We start from the raw sequence: 22528 nt of genomic DNA, 5'->3' as shown, positions 1-22528 counted from the left end.
CCTAAGCCACTGCAGGCATGTGCTTGCATTTCTGGGATGTCTGTCCAGTTACAAAACTGATTTAGCCCAGCCAGGTTAGACTAACCTGCAAAGATTGAATCAAATCAGGCTCAGGCTTTTTGAATGTATGTCCCTACCCTGGGTGATCCAGCTCCAAAATGGACAATCTGTGTTGGTGCAATCAAATTAGATTCTATGTTGACGACAGTTAATAAACAAGAATTGGGAAATGTGATGGGGAGTTTGTAGAATATGTTTGTCTCGCTACATAGCTCTTTTGAATATGAGAAGAGAGCATTCCAGCATGCTGGGGAAAACCTACCCCATGATAACTGATGGGGAAGGATTTCCAATCTCAGGCATTAATCATGGAATACATTCAAAGTCATGCCATCCACCATGCAAGTATAACACCTTGTACTGGGAAGTCAAAAATTGTACATATATTACCATTCAAAAGTAGGAAAGAGAAATTAATACTACCTCTCATTGAAATCAGGGTGTATTTGAACTATGGGATCTATTTCTGAGGTGCTGGTGAATACCATCCAGTACAACAGTTTAAGAGGAGAAGAAGAAGAATGGAACTGACTGAAAACTCAGAGAGAAATAACAGAGGCAGAATGCACTTAAATGGGTTTTGACTAATAATAGAGTTAACTCTCCTTCTCAGACATTGTTGCATGTTCAATGACTTTTCCTCAAAATAGAAAAAAAATAACGGTGCTATTTAAAACAAAGAGATGGGGTTTAAGGTTTAAGTCTGTTTTGTGTTTATTCATACTTCTTCCTCTCTGCCTGGATTATGCATGTGAGAAAAGTGAAACTGCCGAAGAATCATCCCTGTAAACAGCTAGGTTTCTGCCAGAAAATGTCATCAACCAGTTATGACTCTTAGGGCACGTCTACATGTTGTCCTATAGTAACGTTGTTACTGCATTGTGCTTTAGTACTTCCAAAGGGAAGCACTAAAGTATGGTGCAGTAACCGCCCATACTGCACTGTGTGTAAGGTGCATGGTTAGTTTTAGCCACTACTTCGCGATAGCGGCACACTAAAATGGGGGAGAGCAATGCTACAGCGAAGTAGCTACTGGTCACATGTAGACTCATGTAATTGCTCCATCACCATAGCAAGTTGTATGGTGATGTAGGGTGACACGTAGATGTGCCCTTGGAGAAATAGATACCTCACAATAAGGACAGCAGAAAAAAGCTACAGGAGCAATAGGTGAAATGGAGGGAGAGCTCACCTTTGTGCCATTTGAGATAACATAGGCATATCAGGATGAGTAGAAAGAATGCCCCCAGAGATGACGTGCCATAAATAATCCACTTCATATTGCCATTTTTATATCCTTGGGGATTTTCTTGGATGCTGGTGGTATCTGCAAGTTCCACTGAAATGTGTTAGTATGTAGTAGAGAATGTTAGCTGAGTTATTTTGATCCATCTGATCAGTTTTAAATAGTTTAATTCATTAATTGCTTAATCTCCTAAGAGGACATTTTGAGAACATCCTTAATTGGGGTAGCTAAACAAGCATTCTACAGAGCAGTGAATGAAGGAATGTACTTAGTGGATTGTGAAAGGCTGGTTGAAAAAGGGGGGGTAGTTAGTACTAGGAAGTTATTCAAGACTGCTGTAGACTCTAAACTGTTTCCTCCTTCTTCAGTTATCCCTTTCCTAAACACTGCAGTGTAAACAAGCCTGAACTGTAGAACCGTACAAAATAGAAAACCGAAAAAAACCCCAAACCTCACTTAAACAGAGAAGAAAATCTAACATTCACAGTTCTAAAGGCAAGCATCTGTTTCTCGGATTCCTGACTGGCAGTAGCCTAATTTTTCACAGTGCTGAGTTCCCATTGAAGCTAAACTCTTGACGCTCTTGAAAAAAGCAACCACACGTGTAGATGTTTCGGTCTTTATTCTGAAGTCTATCCTTAACCTCCCATATGAAAGATGGCAGAATGAAAAGAAGGAGCCAGACTAGTGGGGTGAGGGCTATATTTATGTGCTGGGCACTCCATGTACGTAGTGCCAAAACTGAGGAGGACAGTAAGCGAAATAGGGTGAAAAAGGAAAAGGGCAGAAAGATCATAAAAACCATATCCCTTTATCTCTGTTTTAAATGCTGGTAACATGCAGGATGCATGGTTTCTTTTTCTGTAAATGAGGTCTCTGCTGTGGACCATTGGTGTAAGGTGTCTGCTGGCATACAGTGTGTGGGTAACATCATTGAATAGGCCCAGCAGATGATCAGATTATGGCTTTGGGTAATTATTTTCCACAACCACAAGTAAAGGTATGTTTACATCATAACACGGTAGGCCTCTTCCCAGTAGGGACAGCTTGCGGGTTATGTAGGAGGACTCTGTTACATGTGTGAGAGAAATGAAAAGTAAGTGCTGCGGAGCTTCTGCTAGAGAATATTTTACCGGCTTTGCCTCTCTTCTACAGACATATCTATAAGCTGTCTGGGGCAACAGCAGGAGGTGCTGGAAGCTCTGGGGATAATAGGCTTGGAAACTGATCACAGTGAGTTTTATTCCAAGCGAAGCACTTTATCAGGTAACAACTGGTGATTCAGCATTTTGGTTAAATAGAACTTTTTTGCATATGCAAAAGATCCACACAAAATGCTCATCTAAAAACTGGGTACTTCCCTTATTTTAGGAAAATAAAACTCATAACGTACTTGTTGATGGATTTGCAGAAGTACTTGTATCTCCTTCTGAAACAGAAAAGGAGAGGGAAATGAAACATGTCTGAGAATGCATGACATTCTCTTCTCAGGTTAGGTTTTCTACCCTCAGACAGTAATGTTTCCCCTTAATTGAAGGAAATAACATGACAAGAAAGAGAAATGTAGTTGATGGGATAAAAGACAGTACTTGTCTTTTAGTGCTGCCTGAGAAATACTTGAATATTTTATTCTGACTTCCTTGATATGACTTAAAAAAAATAAAAGCTAAGTGGAATAACGTTCTAATAGTATTAGTTTCACCATTTTTCCAAACGACCGTACTTGTGAATGCTCTTTTTCTTATTTCTGATTTGTTTCTTATTTTCTTATTTATTCCATGCTTTCTCTCAGGGCATGTCTACTTCACCTCAACAACATTGGAGAGCATTGCAGTGAAAGATGCCACATCCACCTTGTGCATGTACCCCAAATGAATATAATGTAGCTCCATTACTGTAGCATTGGACATACATCAATAAACTCTCCCAGGAACGCAAGTTCACTGGTGTGTATGCAGTGCCACTCTGAGGGGGCTATCGTGCATCTGTTTCAGGGAACAGAAAATGCAAATTGGGTCTGACAGCTATTGCTCTTAGACTGATCTCTCCTGATAGTTTCTTCCCCGCTGTTCTGGTGTCCTTGTCTACCAACAAGCACCATACATGCCCCAGATGATTCATATGACTTACAACTAGACCATCCTTTCCTAATCTTCCTTGCCTATGACTGATGTTTCCTACTACTAGATAGGCCATTCACATGTCACCTTAAATCTCAAGAGATTCTAAAATCTTCCTGTGACCATATTTTCCTTTTGTGTCCTGCTTGATCTTTTACCCCTGACCAAAGAGGGAAGACAGTGATGGGAACATCATGAAGTGAGTGATACTTGATTACTGTGGTAGCTAATGGCATGGGAAATTATTCCTAAATAGTCCTTGCGCTAACTTTGTTTCTATATGACTGAATAACATGCTTGGAGAAAAAAATGATAAACCAGGATGAACGTTTTATACTTCGGATCAATTTGAATAAAGAGAAGCCCTTCCCAATAACGGAGCCTCAAAAACTTACCTAAAATGGTAACATTTACTGAATGGCTTATACTGCTTATATTGCCTGATATTGCTTGACAACGGTAAAGTCCACTGTCATTCTGATGAACTGAGGAAAATGTCAGAACAAATACACCATTTTCAGTCCATTTTGTGTGGGTTTCCCTGGTTTGCAGAAGTAAGCACGTGTTCCCTTCTACTTTGCACCAAGACATGGATGGCTTTTCATGGCAGTATTTTACTGGACATTCTATAGTTGCAACTTGCCCAGATTTGCCTGTATATTGGGACTGCCTTTTAATCAAAACTTCAACAGAACAGGTTTCTCCTGGAAAAGACAAAAACCATGTAAAAATATTATTTGTTTCATATTGTATATTGCCCAATAACTCTTTTATTCTCTTCTGACTCTCATTACTTCTTACCTGAATTCTCTATGTATTATATCTATCTAGACCCTGACAACTTTTACATTAATGGTGTGATTAATATGTAAATTGCAGCATAAATTATAACTTGCCACTTGTTCAGCCAATTTATGGTGTAATAAAATGACAAACCATCAACAAAGATATCACACATTTATTGTGGAACCTCTATGTAGATGGCTTGTATCATGCTTTATATTGAATATGTGGCACGTGCCCCTGACCTGGACCTGCCCTGTGCCCCATCCTGCTGATCAGGTGATCATTAGAATAGGGTATGAGGCAGCTTCAGATTCTGGGACACAGCTATCCCATTCCAAATCCTCAGAGTCAGGCAGAAGACAGCCTGGGTGCTGAAGTGGGACTAGAACTGCCTTATGCCCCATCCCAATGAATGGCCATTGCAAGCTCTATCCCTGGGAATTAGACAGGGGCATCCCTGAGTGCTCGGCCTGGTCACCCCTGCCTAATCCTAGAGGTAGCTCCAGATCTAGATCTGGGACCTGGGACTACTCTGCCTGGTTTGACATGGCAGAATGCACGTTTTTGATTCAGTGTAAAATTCCTTAGATTCCAGTCATGTGACCATATTAACCTATGCCTGTGGTTCATTTACAGAAGAGATGGTATACATTATGGCTTCCTTTATCTGAACTAGAGATTGGCTTTCGTTACCAAAAAAAATAAGTAACATGAAATAGAACTCTTTGGGTGGAAGAGCAAATGATATGTCATGCGGATTACTTAATTTTTAAGTTTTTCATTTTTTCATGCTAGGTCTGTTATTTACAGAGCAAATATAACTCCTGTACAATGTAGTATTTGTCTAATATTGCATAAATAGACTGGGAAAATATCAGGTCCATCTTCACATTTCTCACCCCCTCATGAAGCCATATTTATGAAGTGATGCACTAGTGAGTCTGAGAGGATAATCTGATGAGCAGACCAGCTGAAAGAAAATATAAATTGCATCAATTTTTAGTTTCCTTTACCCAGCTTCCTCCCACTGACATTTACTTCCTCTTATTCTTATATACCATACCTCTGAATTTGAAACCATGAACTCCAGCCGTTCAGAAGGCAGGTGCTGGGGTTATGTGTGCTGGGGTTTTTCTGGTTATTTCTTGTTCAACATTTTTGCTATTCTGGGATTTACTTTAGTTTTCTGTTTCCTGCCTTAAATAGTTTTCAGCATACTACTGCCATTCAGTTATAAAATCAGTGAAAAAGTAACCAAGTTGTGGTTGCCTTGTACTTTCTGGAGGATCAAGTTCAGTAAACCCCCAAATTCTGAAAACCGGGAGACTGAAATATCATAATCTTTTACTATCTGATATTTGATAGTAGACACTGGCTACTAAAGGAAAAGAATGTTGTACAATTCCTACATCACACGCCTTATTATAATGAAATAGGGATTATGGTTGCTCCTTGATGTCCAACATCTTTGACTGCAGTGCACCTGTATCATAGTTAGGACCTTACTTTAGCTATGTAACACTGTTGTATACTGAACCAACCAACTCCTATGTTCCCAGTCTGCCCCTCACCTGCTGGACTGCCTGACCCTGTTTCAGCCATGTTCCTGCTTGGCACACGGTCCATGTCAGTCCCTAGCTAGTCTCTCCAGTACACTCAGATTCGGTGTGTACCTTAATTATATGTTTCCTAGTTGTAGAGATGTATATTTGGGTTGCTTTTGGGTGTACCTGTAGAAATGGGTTAAACCAGAAGCTGGTAAGTGCTAGAGCATGCCTGCCAGCCACTGCCAAAGTGGGGAAGAAGAAAGACACCCTCCAAGGCTCTCCCCCCCCCACCGTTGGAGTGGAGTGGATGTGGCCAGGTACCAGCCAGGGCTAGCTGGACACATAGGATGCCAGCCACCAGCCTAGGGATGGAGGGTGAGCTGCTGCCAGATTGATGAGTGGGGATAGGGAAAAAGTCCTTTCTCTGAAGCAAGCATGTATTGAACACAGCAATTTGCAAAGCATACAACAGGGAACTACGAAAAATTATCACCTAAGATAAGATGCAGCCCAGTAAAACCCAGTTGTGTATGCTGATACACAACTTAGTCTAACTTAAAATGTAAAGAAGGAAGACGAGAGAAAGCCTTGCATAAGTCTTACTAATCCTGAGGGCAGAGTGTCTCCTTACAGCCAGGCATTCAGAAAGACTTTGTTTAGGTTTTCACAGGTTCTGCTTGATGATGTAAATGTAGCTCTCTGCATTATTTGGTCTGCAACTTCCAGCTGTCTGCAATATACACATATGTGTGATGATTTTTGGTCTTTGCCAACACTTCCTACCTTTCAATCTGGTCCTGTAGGTCTTAGCTCTGGGCTCACAAGTGTAGGTCTTGCCTCTGTCTCCTACTCCTGCTGTGGAATGAATCCCCTCCCTGGCTGCAGGCAAGCTGGAGAGAGGGAGGAATTAACTCTGTCTCTACCTGGCTGCCTGAAAGCTGTGGAGGTCTGCCGGGTTTGCCAGCAGTGGGGAGAGGGGATGGAGGGAGAAATATGCCTCAGGGGCCATGGGAGGCCAGCGTCTGGCCATGCCCCGCACTGCTCTGGCTACAGAGCAGAAAGGAGGGGCCAGCCCTGCTGCGAAGCAAAGAGCCTCACTCAGCCCAGAGAGCATGCCTGGATGCTGGAGGTGTTTGATTTGACTTTAACCAGCACAGGGTCTGGGACAGATGTTGCATAAACCAGTTTAAGCCAAATCCTTTAAGTCTGATACTACATTCAACCAGGTTTATCTGAAACCGGTTTCAGCCATTTTCAAACTGGTTTATGTGCACTGACTGTGTTCTGCTACAGGTTTAAATCAGTTTCTGATCACTTAAACTGGTTTATGTGCAATGTCTGTCCCTAGCATCAGTGGTTAAATATTCTGTTTTCCTGAGAGGATGCAGGCTGTATGTTGAGGAAAAATTGGACTTAAATGACCCTACATTTGGATCATTAACTGTATTCTGGAGCACTGTGAGGCCCAATTAATTTTCAGACCTAAATAATCATGGCGATTTGAGGTCAATTAAAAGAGTCAACCTTTAAACAGAAAAGGGTTTAAAGAGATTTTCAAAGTGGCCTCTTCATCTCTATGTAATATTCTCACTTAAATGAAAATAAACCTTGCTGAAACACTGGCTCTGGGAGCTGTGAACTGCTCCATTCATCTCACTGGGTGCTCTCATCCCCTCCCCCCTGCCATGTTTTAAGTAGCAGTACTTAAAACATGTGATATGTATTAAATATTCCACCCCACTGTGTATTTCTAGGTCTGGCACACCTGTTTGCTTCTTAACAAGGAGGAAGGGCTTGCTTACCCAGATCCCAGTCCACATGGTAGGGCAAGGAGCGTGGCTCAAATATGCCTGGAGAGATTGGTAGCTGCTATGCAGAGGACAAATGCAGGGACTTGGATCCTTCTCAGAAGGCAAGCCCTTTCCCAACAAATCCCAGCTTCTATTTGGGCAGCAGTAAGACAGAGTCAAACCTGACTGGTTAGGCACCCATATTGAGAGCCAAGACATGGGCTTGGTCATCCCTAGAGAGACAGGACCTCAAATCCTATCATACAGATGGAGCAGGAGAATATCTTCCTTGCAGGTACCACTTGCCTCTGATGTCTTACCAGTCCCTCTGCCATTCCACAAATCTTTTTCCCCCATCTCATCCACCTCTTAAACCTCAAACTTCCTTTCCTCCCAGCAAGTATTTGTGTATGCAATTTATTTTCTTTTCCAAAATATTTTGAACAGCCTTCAGCATTTACTGATGTTCAGAGTACATTTTTGCAAAATTGAAAACCAAAAAAATCCTGTGACAGAGGCATGTTAAGAGAATGATTTGCCTTCTTTTTTTATACTCTTGCACATGTTTGTCTGAGGGTTGGTGAAGGGCAGTTTCAGTCTGCCTCAAGTGACTCAGCTCATGTGAAAACCTTGCTCAGTTTTGTGAGTGCACCGTGTAATCTATTGAGTGTGTAAGCATCAGACATGCTGCAGTCTTGACAACCAGCTTCTTTCTAATACCTTTCAATGTTGCTTCCACAAAGCAGTTACCATGCTTTAGTTGTGGTAAATGCCCAGTGGTTGAGGCTATTGGGTATGATAGATCCATAGTTTGCTTCCCATGATCACACACAAACATTTGGTAATGTCTGTCACCTTTAAGAAAAGTCTGGGCAGGGCTGTTCAGTGGGGCTGTATCTCTGGAAGTCTCTGTTCAATTTACTCCAAATTTGGAACAATAACCCTGCAGTTCCTGCACATAACCCTCCATGACGTTCACCATGTCCTTCAAATGTCCACCAAATCCTCACCTGCAAGATGAGGATTTGAGAGCACTACAACCTTTAAACATCAATCTGAACAATAGCACAGCAGGCACTCTTTTGTGATTGTGTGTCCAGCTGATTTTTCTTAATATACACAAAAGACTTTGGGAATCAAAAAGTTAAAAGGTCCCTCCCCTCCCCAAGCTAGAATGGTTAAGACATGTCAGTTTATGTTATCAATGGACTGTTAACCCTACTCATCACATCTGGGTGCTTTGATTCTCCAGCATGAATGATCTCGTACCCTTTTAAAACAGGTTGAGTTGAATTACAGCTCCAACATCAGAACAAACCCAGGGCATGGCTTGAGCTCTTGCCTCTGGAGCCATAACAAGATGCCACTCTGTCACTATACTCCCTACACAAATGCACACTTTGAGAGTATTTAGAAATATTAATAAAAATATTATAAGCCTGAATATGTAATACTGTACTACACATACACACATCCCTCATTGAGACTGTACATGTTCTTTAAATTAATCAAAAAGTGAGATCTTTGTTTGTAACTCAGACTTTTCCATTTCTGATGAAAGGAAAGTACAACTGGTCTTTTAGAATGTAGGTCATATAGATACCACAACAGCGCCACATGGCTGAATGGGGTCTGAAAATGGAAACAAAGACCTAGAATTAGAAAGCAAAATTTTCTGTCTTGGAAACAGATTTTAAAAGCCCCATTGTAACTCTCACAAATTGGGAATCAACATCAACAGCATGCTTGTGCTGTAACTTTTGTCCTTCTTCCCTCCTCAACACTAATACTACATTCCCTGTCTTGTCCAAGTTAGACCTAGTTCCCATAACAGCTCTTCAGAATTGCAGGGGTTTTATCCACCAAGACCTTATTACAGGATCAAAAGCCTTAGATCTGCCATTTTCAGAGCACTGGTATCACATTTTCTTCATAGGCAAATCCCTGTATATTGCTATGGTAATGCATAAATTGAAACATCGGGGTCAGATGTCAGTTGGGAAGGAGCAATTACCCCATTAAAACCTCAGAAAATTACCCCAGAAAACTTCTCTAAGGGTTTTTACACATTTGAGGGGATTTCTGTGGACCCACATACTTAGAAAGAATTAGACTGATTTTTTTTCATCTGAATTTCAGCTAAATATGCAGTTGAAAGGAATATGACTTTACTAACAGGAAGACATCACCCTAAGGATATGACCACTGTGGACTGGAGACAGCAACCTTCATCCAACAGTAGGATCTCCCTGAGCTAGGGGAATGTGTTGCTGGGATGTCCATCTCAACTCAGACCTCTTTGAAGTCCTGAAGTTCTCACAAAGAGGACTTACTAAGCTGAAGCCAGGAAAGGGAGACCTTGAGACAGAAGTTGTCTTTCTTACAGAGACAAACTAGCACTGAAATGTAGAAATGCTGACCCCTCTGCTACTAGTGCCATGCTAGCATTATAGAGGAAGACTTCAGCTTCTCAGATCATTGGAGCATGCCTGCATAGGTGATCACAGTGAGAAAATCCTTTTCTGAAACACTACTCTTAAAAGCAGTGATTTGCTGATTGATCCAGGCATCTGTGATCCCTGTTGTTGTTGTTTTTTTCTAAAGAAAGTGCATGAGTGTGCACTGAATTCCAAAACAGCTTTCTCTGAAAATGTGAATGTTGGCATGGGCTAGCATAGCAAGATGTCATCATTAGGGCAGAAACACTGCCTTCTTTGAAGAAACAACAAAGGAAATGCAGGAAGTATATAAATTTCCTTTCTGATTTCAGCATGCATGATAGGTGACATGCTAACTGGATGTGCAGCAGGTGTTGCTAATTTGCTCCTTTAATTTACACTTCTTCTGTTTAACTGCACCGTCCTTAAATCAGGCTCAGTGAAATATTGAGGGTGGAAGGGAGACGAAACTGATTCCCTCCAATACAATAGATTCTCCCTCATGTTGTTTCTGCCCAATGATTATCTTGACCCCCTCAGCATCCCCTGTAGACTTCTGGGAGTCACTGAAAGTCAAGGTAGATAGCATTTTCTTTTCTAATACAGCACCACCACTGACTTACAGTTCATTTGTGTTCTGCTTAAAAAAGACTATCTAATGCATGAAGGAGCAATGTATGTAAAGCTCTTCCTGTACACCTATCCCAAATTAAGGGTTAGGTGCTGTTGATCTATTTATGCTTATTGATTTTTCACTATTAATGAGCCTAACAGGTGAAGGTATTCAGTGCATGGCTCTGAGCAAGTTTTGCTGTAGGAGCCCTCCTACCTGGGGTTCTCTAGGATAATCACCTTTGGTAAGTGAACCTTTGTAATGTGCTAATCGGGAACTGTGTAACTTGAGTTCATTTTATTTGGATGTGGACAAGAAACCCTGTGACTAATGAGGCATCTGCTGTAGGGCTGTAGCCCCAAAAGGTAGATCATTTACGTTTTGGTTCCTTCTTTTGTGCATGTATATACCTGCTTATAACTTTGTTCCTTTTTTCATACGGAACAAGGAGAGAGAACTTTGGGTTTGCATCACTTTAAGTCTTACATGTTATAAGTAAACAAAGTCTGAAAGTTTTTGTGCCTGACTTTGTTATAACAAAATTGCACAAGACCAATTAAAGCAATCCTCTTCCCAGCTTCCCTGTAATGACTGTTTAAAGGGAGCATAGTGGACCTGAAACCTCTGTTAAAAAAAATGGTTTATAATGAGTTTTTGGTTTTGCACGGTATGCTAAGAGGTCTTCTTATTGGATTGATGATTTCATGTACCTGTTATGGCAAATACTGAACTATGTTATGGTTATATATAAAATGTAGAAGTATTCCAACAAAATTGAATCGGCATGCAATGCTGAACACCATTTATTAGCTATGTCTTGTATGAATATCTTAAATCTATTTGCTTTTTTGCTGGTGCTCTGATAAGTGACATAATCCACAAATGATAATTTAGATGTATGTAAGTTTTGGGATGACAGTTGAAAATTAATGCCTGTCACAGCTGGATATACTAAAACATATACCTTCAGGGTGTTAAGGAAGGATGATCATGATCAGTGCTTGGATGCAAAACTCAGGATTAAGGTATCTACAAAACATATAGCTGCTTCTACATCCCGCTTGCACTTACAATCATCAGTAAAATCATACTGACAAAAGCTGCATATCCTTTAGATCAGTGATTTTGCAACCTGTGATCTTAGATTATCTCTAAGGGACCTGCAAAAGATGACTTTGATCAATCAAAAGTATGTGAATACCCACACTTACAATTCAAAGGGGTCAGCACATCTATTAAAAAATTTTAGAGGTCTGCAAATGAGAGAAGATTGAAAACCACTGCTTTACAACACCTGAGTACGGTTGCAGTAAAACAACCTTCAGTTTCTGGCTATACTGAATTCTTTATAAAGAACAGTAATATTCTGCCTGATGCATCACTGAAATAAATATCTTAGCTAAAGCACATGCCATAACCTCCAGAAAGGGAAATTCTCTTTTCAATTTTTTATCTTTTTAATATTGAGAGAGAAAATCTGACCTTGCCCTTCCTTTGCCTTGGAAAATACAGAAGAGAATAGTGTGTTTATGACATGAGGAACTTAGGAATGTCTTTAAGAAAGTGGAACTGAGATTTTTTTTTCTCCTGCCAAGAGTTACTTAAAAAACCCAAAGTTTAAAAATTGAGACTTCCATGTCATCCAATAACCATTTTCTTCTTCTTTTTTATTTTTAAGGGAAGGGGGAGGGGACGTAAGTGTTCACTTACCAAACTGTGAAGATAAGAGACAAGCTGATTGTTTTTGTTTTAAAAGAAACCTTTATCTCACTCATAAAGAAGAAGCAAAGGGGCTACAAATCACTTCCTGCTCCTCTCTCCTCTCCTCATCTTCCTCTGTGCAAAGCACCTTTGCAAATAAAATATAAGGCTAAAGACTTGAAAATACATCAATCTTTATGATTTTATCAAAAGCAATTTGCCAGGTCTCTGTCTCCAAGTGTAAATTATTGATATGTACAGCCCCATACATACCTGGGTACTGTGACAGTAGGCATGCTAAAATATCTCAAAAATAGTATTAGTTTTGTTACTGTTTCTTTATACTGGAGATTTTTTCCATCCCCCTCTCCAACAAGAAACAGGTATCAACCATGCCATTCCTCAGGCAAAAAATAAGTAAGACATAAGATGTAACCTTTTTTTAAAATCAGTCACTAATTTATATAGATCTAATAAAGCCATAAAACTTCTGGACAAAATCTGCCCTCATTACAGTTCATGGGCTGGGATATGGCAGTGAGATACATTTATTAGGGCCATGCATTTAACACTGAGTCTCTTACAACTTCCCTTAAAAATAAATACACAACCAGAGTTTCATGGACAACTCTGCTTTTACTGCAACCTGCAACACAGGAAAAGTAAATCCAGAGTGGAATAGTAGTGAAGGCACTATTCGAATGCTTGCCTTGCATCCTGTAGTCTACTGACAGCTGTTCGTGATGTTGGAGCAGAGTGATGCTTATGGAGTTGTCTTGTTTTGTTTTTAGGGTGGTTAATGGGGGTGGTTTTTAGGGTGGTCTTGTTTTGTTTTTAGGGTGGTTTCAGTCTTCCCCCCTCAACCTTGGGGGGAAAAATCCATGATTTGCATCAATACCTAGTACTATTGTCAGGCTAACTTCGTGGATAAAACACAAGAAGTACACCTATGGGGGGGGGGTGCACCATCCCTCCAACCATGGGACATTGGGGGAAAGGTGTAACTGGAGCCCCTACGTCAGCATAGGGTACCTGGACAAAAAGCAAGAGCACAAAAGGGGCAGAGGGCCACTGCTGCTTCCCCTTGACTGACCTGGGGGCTTGGGGGCCAGAGCTATTCCTGCCCTGCTCCAGCTGGAGACTGTGGGGAGTGAGTCCATGGGATGATGAACTTGGCTGGGGACAGCAGTGATGGCACTCAGTTTCCTCCTCCTAGTTCCCAGTCTTTGCTCACCCCTTCCTGGTGTCCCTTGTTGGCTGGAATGAGGCACTGGAAGGGGGAGATCTCTGTACCACTGTTGCTGTCCCTGGCTGAGTTTGGCTCCCTGCACAGCTGTTTCCTGGGGCTAAACCTGTTCCTGCATCAAGTGGGAGAGCGGCAGCTGTGCTTAGCTTCTTCCTTCCAACACCTGCTCCCAGCTACCAGGGGATACCTACAGGGGAGAGGCAGGCAGGGAGCTGGTGCTGGAAAGAGAAACCTGCATGCCACCACCACTGTCACCTGTGAAACCTGTCACCCCACATGACCACAGCCTGCATCTGAGTGGAGCCATAGAGACTCTGAGGCTCCTGTGCCTGGGTCAGCCTGGGAAAGCAGTGGAAAGGGAGTGCAACTACACTGCCATACCCTCCTTGGTCTGCCCTAGTATAAGGTAAGATTAATACAATAGCGTTATCTCAGCCATGTTGCATAATGGAGTGTTTTAAGTGTGTAGATAAATATCCATATTTATTCTGGATATGAAACATGACTAAGTTAACGATGTGGATGGAGCTTTTGCTTTTGTCTTTCCTCATATAATTTTAAGAGGGCAAACGTGATGTCTTACCAGTGTCATGTTCATATTTACTCTCCTTTATATGCAAAGAGTAATTTTTCTATGGGAAAAAATATCAATTATTGTCTAATGTACACCTGCTCTTAAATGTCCGACAGTGAACTATAGCACTTATGGCTGATATTTGACTGATGAAAGTTGCCTGTAAAGTTGAGTCAATACAGCAAATTGGACTACCTTAGATTTTGGCTGTTGCTTAATAATGGGGATATTTATTTTTTCCTGGCATGAAAGTTCCGAAGTTGAAGATTAATGCACAGCACGGCAAACCTGAAACAAGACCTCAAAACCACAAGACTCCCCACTTCTATTTTTCCTGATGGTAAAATAGTGCTTGCTGCACAACTTGTGTTCAAGTGATTCAGTAATAACATGCTTCCTGGGGGTCATCCTGGAAGCTGCTTGAGAGCAGCAGCTCTGCTGATGCCAGGCTGGGAGGGCTTTCATGTCAGATAAGAGATGCAAATTCAGTAGGCTAGAAATGAAAATGTTGGGGCATTTTCTCTCTTATGCATGTCTGAAACATAGGGTTTTTTTTCTTTGTCTGTTCTTGCATGAAACTTCCAGCAGAAGCGCTTTTGGTAGGGCGAAGGGGAAGTAGTCATTTATCTGTTCCCAGTTAGAGGGGAATTTTCAGATGCTCTTCTGTTAAGTAGGACTGGATTATTTGTCTCTTGCTTTTGAAACCAATTTGGAACAAGCACAGAAAAGTTACAGATAAAATGTTTGTGCCATGCCTGTGACCATGTGTAGTCAAGGGTCTGTAATAGGGGCAGCTCACAACAGTTCTGCTGTTTCCCTCCTTTGACATGAAGGTACAGGAGTAGTAAATAATTTGCCCAAGTGCAGGTCATATAGTGGCCTAGAGCCAGTCAAATAGCCCCTACTGTCAGGCAAACCAGATAGGGTACATCTCAGACCCCATCTGACATTTTTGTGTCCTGTGGCTAAAGGATCTCCCATGTTCACTTAATTTTAATTTCTGTCTCTTTATATTAGCATGACCTTTATGAAGAGTTTGGAATATGCTACAGATTCCAGGTGCTGGAACTTCAACAGTAGCTAAAATTGATTTGGTACATGGAATCAAAATAATGTAGCTTGACTTTTACAGTGTACTTAAAATGCTTTTAAAACAAAGATATTGGCTGCACAAATCTTGACTTAAGTAACAGCACCATAAACGCGTCAGTTACAACACATCTGCCCCATTTTTTCCCATTAATCCCCCCCCCACCAAACACAAAGGATAAAGCTGGTCTCCTGCATGAGAACTCATGACCTTGTGCTCCATAATCACTCTGGATCAAAATAAGCTAAAAAAGCCACTGACTACAGTAAAAACATCAGGGATGAATTGGGTACAATATGTTATGAAAGTACACGGCCCAGTTTTCATGTGCTCCAGTCACAAGTCAGGAGTAACCCCCTTAGAATCAACATAATTTCAGTGATAAAAAGAAGAGGAATATCAATGTGTGTCTACAGCACATGATTTTAAACAAGCTTTGCCATTGTTAGACCAGAAAACACAGACCCCAGACTGTAACCTGGGCTTAATCCACACCTGATGGATCCCTGGGCCATAACTAGGGTCTCCAGATGAACTGCCTCCACGCTGCAGAGCACTTGGTTGGGAAGTTTGAGGCCCATCACCATCTACTCAAGATTTAATCTCCACACCAACTCAGAGGCCTGGTTTCAATTGCCTCACATCCACGCTCTGGTTACTGTTATCACATTAGATACATGCCCCATTTCATTTGGCCATTCTACATCTGACTAGTTTCATAATCTGAATGCTTTCCTAGCCAAGCTACAATAGGAATTTCTTTGGTTTATGACTGTGTTTTTTAAGGTAGTAAATCAAAATGCATTACATTGATAAGCATGTTTCTTACCGTGAGCCTGATGATTACTCGGAAGAAGCACCATTAGAAAGATGTGCAGTAAAATCCTACTTGTCCGCATGCCTGGAGAAGCCTTCATTTTATGGTCATGGTACAGATGGTTAGAAGGTTCTCTGTGGTAGAGAAGTGCAATCCAGGTAGCCTCCTACAATGCCTCTGTAATTGCCCATGGTGTGAGTCTGAGCTTATCTTGACTGAAAACTTAGAAAAGGGAGGGAGTTGAGCAGTGAGGAAGAGGGCGGGGAAGGTTTAGTAATCTGCTATGCAAAGATCTAACAGGTTTTACATGATGACTTTTTTTGTGTGGTTGTAACATCACCCACCTACTTGCTTCTAAAATCTCTGAACTGCAAAAAGGTTATGAACAAAACGTCTTTTCCTCAGAGTGGTAAGCAGAAGTAACCTGCCCCCAAGTGCTTTTTTCAGTTCAACAAATGGAACTACAGCATTTTGAAAAAACTAATGGCTGTATAATTTAATGCAACCTTAAAACTGTGGCAGAGTTCTATTTAATCAGACTTTTCCTGAGAAGTATTGCATTTTTTCTTCTGTTCTTTTGAATTTACTCATGTATTTAAATACATTTGTAATGAGACAGGAAGAGCTAAAGTTGCCAATCCAATTGCTTCTTGCTGTTTCCTATTTTGTACACTTCAAGCTTTTAAATGAAAAGTGGCCAACCTGCAGCATGCATGCCAGAAGTGGCACGTGCAGCCTTTGTGTAGCACGTGGCAGATCAGAGAGGGGAAGGGTAGCACAGCAGCAGATTAGGAGTGCATGTCAGGGAGCAGAAAGCAGAGCATCAGATTGGGTAAGGGAATGGGCCTGGAGTGGTATTTGTGGGGTTGAGAGAGGGGGCAGAGCGCAGAGCTCATTTGTGGTATGCCTGCCAAAAAGGTTGGCTCCCACTGTTTTAAAATTTTCTAATGTTCTCTTTAGAGTAAGCACAGTTTTTTAGTCTCAGTTCCTATGCCCTCAACCACTCATCTCACTGTTCTCTAGACAATCTCAGTCCTACAGTATCCTCTCTGAGATGGGGTTAATGGTTAACAGTATTCTAGACAAGACTGTAGTGCTGATCTATATTATTCTCCATCCATCGCTTTTTTTATTTCCACCATCCTATTGGCTGTTTAGTGTGTGTATTTTATTTTGGGGGAGGAAGGGGTTGGTAATGACTTGTGGGTACTTTCTTGGTGTGACAGACAGAATTCAGGACCCTATAAAAGGTGCAAATGATCCTAAACGTTTATTCCTATATGTATTATTTTGCATTCACTGATGCCACATTTCCCACAATCTGTGCAAATTGTATAACATGCCAAATGTCATATTGTGCTATCCTTGTGAAAATTTAGACTTCTAAGGTTGGAAGGAACCGCAATGATTGTATAGTGCAAGTGCACTCTGCACAAATGTAAGATACTCTATTCTGTTCCCAGGCTACATCCCTGAAACAAAGCCAGCTCCTCCTTTCTTCCCACCAAATGTTTTAGAGCCCTTGGGTGTGTCCAGATGAGTGCACACATGCATTTCCCCAAGGACAAATAGCAGTGGTGCATAGTTGTGCCACTGCTGCTTGTCCCCAGGGAATGCCTGTGCATGCATGCTCTGATGCATGGTAAGCTGCCTTCAGTGGGGTAGGGGAAGCTAAGACCAGCACCTGCACTAGCCCCAGCACCCTTACCTGGGGGCCTTAGCGTCTCCTGGGGCTCCAGCAGCGGCAGTCTGGCAGTACGGACCCTGGCTGGCAGCTGGAGCATGACTGGCTGGGCAGGCTCCTGTTTTGGGTGGTGCATGCTGCCATCATGTGTGCTGCCCCACTTTTTTTCTAGTGTGGGCTTTTTGATACCAGGATCTCCTGGTGTCAAAAAGCACACCCTGTGCTGCCAGTTAGTAGCATGGGGAATGCCTGCATGTGCAGCATGTGTGGTAGGGCTGTGCGAAGAAGCACTGTTTTGTTTTGACTTCCATTTCGATGGACAGTGTGTCAATTTGTTTCAAAGTGCTGTTCCATTTCGTTTCATCAAAATAGTTTCACTGTTTCAATGCTGTTTTGATGCTTCGCCCGTAGGCTATAATGGGGAAGCATGAAACTGTCAATAACTGTCACTTTTTGGCAGATTTGGATGAAAATAGCAGGGATGGTAGCCCCTTCTAAGAGCATGAAGTTTATCAAGTTTCAAGGAAATACTTACAGGGGTTTCTGGGAAACTGCACCTCAATCTTGACAGCGGAACTCATATCGTGTGTGTGTGTTAAAGTGCAGTTGGGTGAAAACTGTTGATACGGTAGCCGCTACTGAGGCCATGAAGCCTGCCAGTTTTCAAGGAGATAGGCACAGGGATTTCTGGGAAACTGCGCCTAAGCCTGCTGACAGGCAAAACTCATGGTGTGTGTGTGTGTGTGTTAAGGCCTCACTGGTGTTGGGGCCTCTACATGACATGGTAGTGTGCCCCAGTGAGGTCTTCTTATCCCCTCCAGCCTCATCCTGGTTCACTACTTTAAATGACAACAGGTACTAACTTAGTAAGCAGCACAGTAGCACCAGCAGCATCTCAGGCAGCCACACTGTCACAGACTAGAGCCTTTCTTTCCTTTCCTGCAGGAGCTGCTTCTCTAGCAGCTGCCAGAGAACTCTCCCTGCCAGCCCCAGGCCTGGGGCCTAGATGTGCCCAGAGCCCCGTGTCCTTTGGGTCAGCTGACTAGGGACAGATGCTAGGGGTGTTGGTCTAAGGACATGGCACTGGCAGACAAGGTCCTTTCCTTTGGGTCAATCTAATCTGGTATGTTTTATCAGACCAACTGAATAGTTAGAGAAATATATCTTAGCAAGGCTTTGGGTTGAAGAACCCTTCATCAGGCTGAGGAAGCACCTGCAGTTGGTGTATGTGCTGTTCCTGGATGGAAGGAATAGTGAAGAAGCCAGAGGCTGGTATGCAATGCAGACAAAAAAGCCAGTCAGTGAAAATAGAAATGGAGGCATCAGGGGGTGAGATACAGGGTGGGGTAGAGGGGAATGGGGCTTTGACAGATAAAAGTGGAGAGGTACCTGGGGAGTCAGATGTCCAGCAGGTGGTAGGTAGTGTGTCAGTATTCCAATGTCTATATTGAGTTGAGTCCATGAGTTTCTGTACCTAGGAAGTTGATGAAATGCAGTTCATAGACTCATCTGTGAAAAGTGGTTTGTAAATTCAAATGAGCACTAAACCTCACTAACCTCATCACCAAAAGCTAACTTCCTACAGTCCAAAACACACCAAATGGATCCAGACCATGCCATGACAAGACATGTAAAACCTGTTAACAATATCTCCATTGTGGAGATATCTTCACAACACAATACATATCTCTATCAAGGCACCCTGATGGAAAATATGTGGAGACACCAAGTAACAACGTGGTGTGTACTGTATGTATGTTTTTTCCTATATAAATTCTATATTATAATATGCAATATAATTATGCTGTGCTTTCCTGCAGAGTGAATGGAATGCACCCTGTGAAAGAGAGCACAGATTTGAAAAGCATTAAAATAGACTAAACAAAAAGAGGATTTTGGGAGAGGAATAAATTGGAAGGAATCAATCAATGACTATAATAATAAAATAAAAAGGTATAGAAAGAAAGCAAAAAGTATTGCTGAATCCCACTTGCTAGGCTAGCAAGTAGAACATCAATAGTAGTAGCCTTTGTTGTCTAACACTACTGAGCTTCTGGAAGATTGGTCAGTAACTGACTCTAAGGCAGAAAGCAGCTCAGTTCAAACAATGCTGGGTTTTTTAATGCTGTTTAAAAAACAGAGCACTGGGATTGGAAGGGACCTCAGGGAAGGATCACAGTCACTGGCCAGCTACACAGTCAATATGAGAGCAGTCCTTCCCCCCTCTGTTTCCCTGCAGGCAAGCCAACCTTGAGCTTCAAAACTCAAAATGTTTCAAAACTTTCAAAATGTTTCGACTGCCCTTGTTTTGTTTCAAAGTTGTTTCAAAGCCCTTTGTTTCATTTTGATTTTGCTGTTTCAAGCTCAAAACGAGTCTAAACACTGAAACGAAACTGCCGGTGAAATTTCTCACAGCCCTAATGTGTGGTGCTGCAGATGGGTCTGCGGTGCTGCGTACTGCACATGTATGTGTCCCAACTGCAAATGACATATTGCACATGCAAGTGTTCAACACACTGCTAATTTGCAGTGTGGTGGGTTTTTTTTACACTGGGAGATCCTCATGTAAAAGAAACTCCACTGCTTAAAAAAAAAAAAAAGAGAGTGGCGTGATTCATGTGGCAGCAGTGTGTATCGCCAGAAAGGAAGCCTGGCTATGCAGATCCATGTTCTGGCTGCCAGCCAAGCTCTGAGCACCTGGATTGCTGCTGCTGCTGCTCTGGGAGGCCTACAGGACTCCAGGTAAGGCTATTGGGGCCAGCCCAGGTGCTGGCCTTAGCCATCCTTACCCCACTTGGGTCAACTTGCTACATGCCAGAGCTTGCATACCTGGGGACAAATAGCAGTGGCATAAATATACCAAACTAACTGTTTGGGATGATAGTCTTCATTTTGGGTATTTGTCACTGGTTGACTTTTTGGGAAAGGTTGCAGTTAAATGGTGCTGCAATGATAGAAGTCACTAAAAACAGGATCATAACAGGGAAAGTGTTAGGTAACTTTAGCTTTAGCTGCTGCTCGCCACTTAGCCTATTATATGGTTAGCAGCATGGAAGAATAAGGCAAAGCCAAATATAATGCAATTACTTGATTAGTTATTAAATATAGATACTAAACTGCTTAAATAGGAGAAAAGTACCCAAAGTAGATTATATACTAATAACTTTCTAAATCCACAGGATGCCATCAAAGCAGTCTCGTAAGTGAAAGGCTAACTTAGTTGTCAGAGGCATGAATACTTGTTTTGCCTCCCTAGGCAGAAATGCTTGAGTGTAGATACTGGGGGAGGTGGAAACCCCAGAGTTGGAACAGGGTGAAAGTGAGCACCGCAGGGTGTATCCACACACACAGGCATGTGTACTTGCAGCAGCTCAAGTGGCAGTGGCACAAATTTGTGCCTCAGCATATGTGCCTGAACATACACTTTGTTCTGGGGCAAATTGTGCTGCTTGGGGCAAACTGGTCCTCCCCAGCTCTTCCTGGATCTTCATCCAGGAGGAGCTAAAGACTGGGGCCATCACCTGTGTAGGACCCATCAGTATAAAAAACTACCCTGGTGAACAGCTCAGAGCTTCTGAGGCCCAGCCAGTTGGTGTCTGGGGATACTAGCCCCTTGTGTCAGCTGGACTGCTGCACCCTCTTCCCACTACAGCAGCCTGGCTGTGGGGGCTGCTGCCTAGCTGTGATCTGCTACCACCTGCAACAGCATCCATCCCCTTGGACCTGCGGTCCCATGGCTGGATGCTTGCCAGGTCTGGACAGGGACTGCTTAGCTGCCTGGACTGTGGCATGAGCACTGTAGCAGAGCCACCTGCACCTCTGTATCAGCTGCCAGTGGGGTGTAGCTGCACAGGTGGCTTTTGTGCAGCACTGTTGTCATGTCTCCTTGTGCCCCCATTCTGCCATCTGGGCAGCTATCGGCTAGAACATGTGTTCATTGTGGTGGCCTGCTTTGAACAGTTGAAACATGTTCTCCTAGCCCCCAAATGGCCAGGTCAGCCACCTTGTCTACCCTCCAGCTAGGTTCCCAGTGCTGGCCCTAGGCAGGCTCTTCTGCGCAGGTCCTGCCACTTGCCTCACCAGCAGGAATCTTGGTGTTCCGTGTTTAAAAATTACCAATCGTCTAATCAAAACCCCGAATTCCCTCATTAAAATACCCAAAATATGCATTCTTCTGCGATTAAAATGAAATGCCACTAGGGACACCCCCCCACCCCCCGGTGGACACTGTTGTATTGATATATTTACAATTTTAAAGCAATTTGGAAGCCTACCAGTGCCTCTATCATCCTAATAAAATAAATTCTAAGTATTTATACACTCTGGCATTTGCTTTTGGTTTTTTTTATCATAGAAGAATTGGAGCTGTCCCTGCCTCCTCACCAGGATGTGGGGACGGCTGCAGCCGCTTTGTGGTGCTGAGCAGCACTGATAGGCTGGTGCACTTCCCTTGCCCATGCCCTTACTCCTCAATCTGAATCCATAGCTCCACCAGTGCCCTTCACTCCTGACCTGCAGCTTCTGCCTGCCGGCCACTCCCTCCCTCTGGGCAGCAGTTCCATCTCAGCACCAGGACGTGGTTCTAGCTGCAGCTGTCCCACCTGATGCTTTGTGGCTCTGAGCAGTGCCAGCCCTTGCTGATCTGCTCCCTGCACCTGTGTCCAGGCCCCAACTATCCCCATGTTGTTCTTGGGAAGCCCTCAACTGGGGCTCAGGGATTGGGCTGGGCAAGCCTCTTCCCTTCTAGGCCAGCCTCCTACTGCACATGCTGCTCTAGGAGGGCAGAGGGGCTCCAAGCCTGGCTCTAGTGTTGTCT

At 42.7% G+C, this 22528-nt stretch overlaps 1 protein-coding gene across 1 annotated transcript in view; it reads right to left on the bottom strand.

Annotated features, from left to right (window-relative positions):
• Positions 1 to 17129, bottom strand: part of BTLA (B and T lymphocyte associated) — a 20514-nt gene extending 3385 nt beyond the window's left edge. Inside the window, exons 1-4 of the mRNA XM_019528580.1 lie at positions 16041 to 17129; positions 3822 to 4130; positions 2700 to 2735; positions 1253 to 1387 (exon numbers count right to left, since the gene is read on the bottom strand). Of these exons, the coding sequence (XP_019384125.1) occupies positions 1253 to 1387; positions 2700 to 2735; positions 3822 to 4130; positions 16041 to 16128 (568 nt within the window). The 5' untranslated portion in view covers positions 16129 to 17129. The remainder of the gene's footprint in view (positions 1 to 1252; positions 1388 to 2699; positions 2736 to 3821; positions 4131 to 16040) is intronic.
• Between the last annotated feature and the right edge of the window lie 5399 nt (positions 17130 to 22528).

The sequence above is a fragment of the Crocodylus porosus genome, unplaced genomic scaffold (assembly GCF_001723895.1).
Source record: "Crocodylus porosus isolate Cpor-Errol unplaced genomic scaffold, CroPor_comp1, whole genome shotgun sequence".
In the NCBI taxonomy this organism is placed as follows: domain Eukaryota; kingdom Metazoa; phylum Chordata; order Crocodylia; family Crocodylidae; genus Crocodylus; species Crocodylus porosus.
Note: the sequence above shows the minus strand (reverse complement) of the source record. Positions and strands in the feature narration are given on the sequence as shown.